General features: G+C 34.3%; 1 protein-coding gene across 1 annotated transcript in view; it reads left to right on the forward strand.

Moving 5' to 3' along the window:
• The window catches only part of LOC137659519 (hemicentin-2-like), a 639274-nt gene that overhangs the window by 634177 nt on the left and 2597 nt on the right, over positions 1 to 2500 (forward strand). The window contains exon 7 of the mRNA XM_068394391.1: positions 1055 to 1430. Coding sequence (XP_068250492.1) covers positions 1055 to 1430 — 376 coding nt within the window. The remainder of the gene's footprint in view (positions 1 to 1054; positions 1431 to 2500) is intronic.

Raw genomic sequence — 2500 nt, forward strand, 5'->3', positions numbered from 1 at the left:
TATAATTACAGAAGAATTGTCATTGACTTTTATCTTTCCTTATGACTAAATGGTATGGTCACTGTCATATAAGTATCCTGGACCAGGGTCCGATTCCAAGCCGGTCAGATGTAGTTGCCTTTGAGTAGTTTTGCCATGGGACTCTGATCCCGTGATTTTTATGAGGATCCAGCTATTTATTAATGTATTAAAATATACAGCTTATTTGATTATAGAAAAACTCGTCTAAATGTGAAAAATTTATCATTAGTCGAATGCAGAGTACATATCTACTAATTAGCTACAATGGTGAATATGGGTTGATTTTATTCTAAGTGCAAAAAACCTGATTTCGACAGGTATGTGTACAGAAGAATTTTCATTGACTTTAATCTCTCTTCGTGGCTAAATGATACGCTCACTGTCATACAAGTATCCTGGACTAGGGTTCGATTCCCAGCCGATCAGATGCTATTGTCTTTGAGTGGCTTCACCTTGGGATTCTGATCCCGAGGTGGGTAAGAGAATTCGGACAATAATGTATCAAAATATATTGCTTAATTGAATATGAAAAAAACACGTCTATTTATGCGAAATTTATCACACACACACACACACACACACACATATATATATATATATATATATATATATATATATATATATATATATATATATATATATATATATATATATCGCCAAAGGACAATAGTGACTTTCTAACCTTGAATCTTTGAAGACATTATATAAAGAACCATAGTTTGAAAATAACAATTATTTGTAGGCTTATGCATATATAAATCATTGTGACGAGTTTGGTCAAAACAGTTATATTTTTTGCATATCTACTCGTTTTTCTGTTTTGAATATACCAACGATATCAATACGAAAGTTGTTTTACAATGATCTATTCTGAATATCCTCTATTTAAAAAAAAATCGTTCAATTTAAAAATCTATTTTCGAATTGATTATATATTGATATTTATTTTATCTCAGAATTGATTAATTCAGCATTTATTCCTATAACACGACTTACAAAAGATTAATTGAAATTCACATTTTGTTATTTCCAGCTTCAAGATGGCACAGAGATCGAAGAGGGACGAGTCCAGACAACCTTAGCACCGCCGTTAGTGACTGCTTTGGTCACTTTGCTTCCAGAGACTCCCTCCACCCCAACCGAAGATGTAAGACCTCACTCACCTTCGAAGTCCGTTCATTTCAAGTACCCATACTTTCCACATCCTGAAAATACCTCACAACCAACGGAAGCATCCACGTCTCCGCCCCCTAACCCAACAACAACAACCGGGGCCCCAAATCCTGTGGGACTTCCGATTGCTACGGCAACTCTAATACGGGCTAAGGCCGCCTCTGCTCATTCAGGAGTGTATACTTGTACCAGCACATGTACAGATCCTGTTAACCTCACACTCCATGTCCTCACAGGTTTGCAAGATCTTTAGAGTTTATATATATATATATATATATATATATATATATATATATATATATATATATATATATATATATATATATATATATCTGTGTGTGTTTGTAAGTGTGCATGCGCGTGTGTGTGCACGTGCGTACGTGCGTGCGTATATATATGTGTGCATGTATAAACTTGTATATTTTATGTAGATCATGAAATGTATACCTTGCTTACAATAAATCGTGATTATTTTTTTTTTAATAGAAGGAAAAGCAATTTACTTAACAATGTCTTCTCAAATTGGTGGACTTAGAAGACATTACTAAGTTATGTTTACATATAGATATTTCCTATAGATAAGCGAGAGCAAGACTAGACCATGATAATTTTAAACGTATTCCTGCTGAACAAGTTGAAATTTTGTGATAAACCAAGCACATTTTTATTGATATATATTCATAAAGGTCATGAAATCGATACCTAATCAATGGAAAACCATGTTTACAGCCATGCAGATATTCAAACAACTCCATTTTCAACAACAAGCGGGAAATATATTTTCTTGATTATTGAAATAGGCCTGAGATACCATCACTAGAGAATTATGGCGTCTTTTCACTGGCCAGAGAGTACTACATTGGATCCTTTTCTCTGGTTAAGATTCACTTTCCCTTTGCTTACACATACACCGAATAGTCGGGCCTATTCTTCACATATTCTCTTCTGTCCTAATACAACTGGCAACACTGAGATTACCAAACAATTCTTCTTCACCAAATGGGTTTTGCAGTGTAATTGTTCAGTGGCCACTTGCCTCTTACTAAAGGTAGAAGAGACTCTTAAGCTATGGTAAGCAGCTCTTTTAAGAGAAGGACACTCCAAAATCAAACAATTGTTCTCTAGCGCTGGGTAGTGCCATTGCCTCTGTACCATGGTCTTCCACTGTCTTGGGTTAGAGTTCTCTTGCTTGAGGGTGCACTTGCCTATCATTCTATCTAATTTATCTTCTAGTTTTGTTAAAATTTATAAAGTTTATATAGGAAATATTTATTTTAATGTTGTTACTGTTCTTAAAATATTTTAT

This window comes from Palaemon carinicauda, chromosome 20 (assembly GCF_036898095.1).
Source record: "Palaemon carinicauda isolate YSFRI2023 chromosome 20, ASM3689809v2, whole genome shotgun sequence".
Classification (NCBI taxonomy): Eukaryota; Metazoa; Arthropoda; class Malacostraca; order Decapoda; family Palaemonidae; genus Palaemon; species Palaemon carinicauda.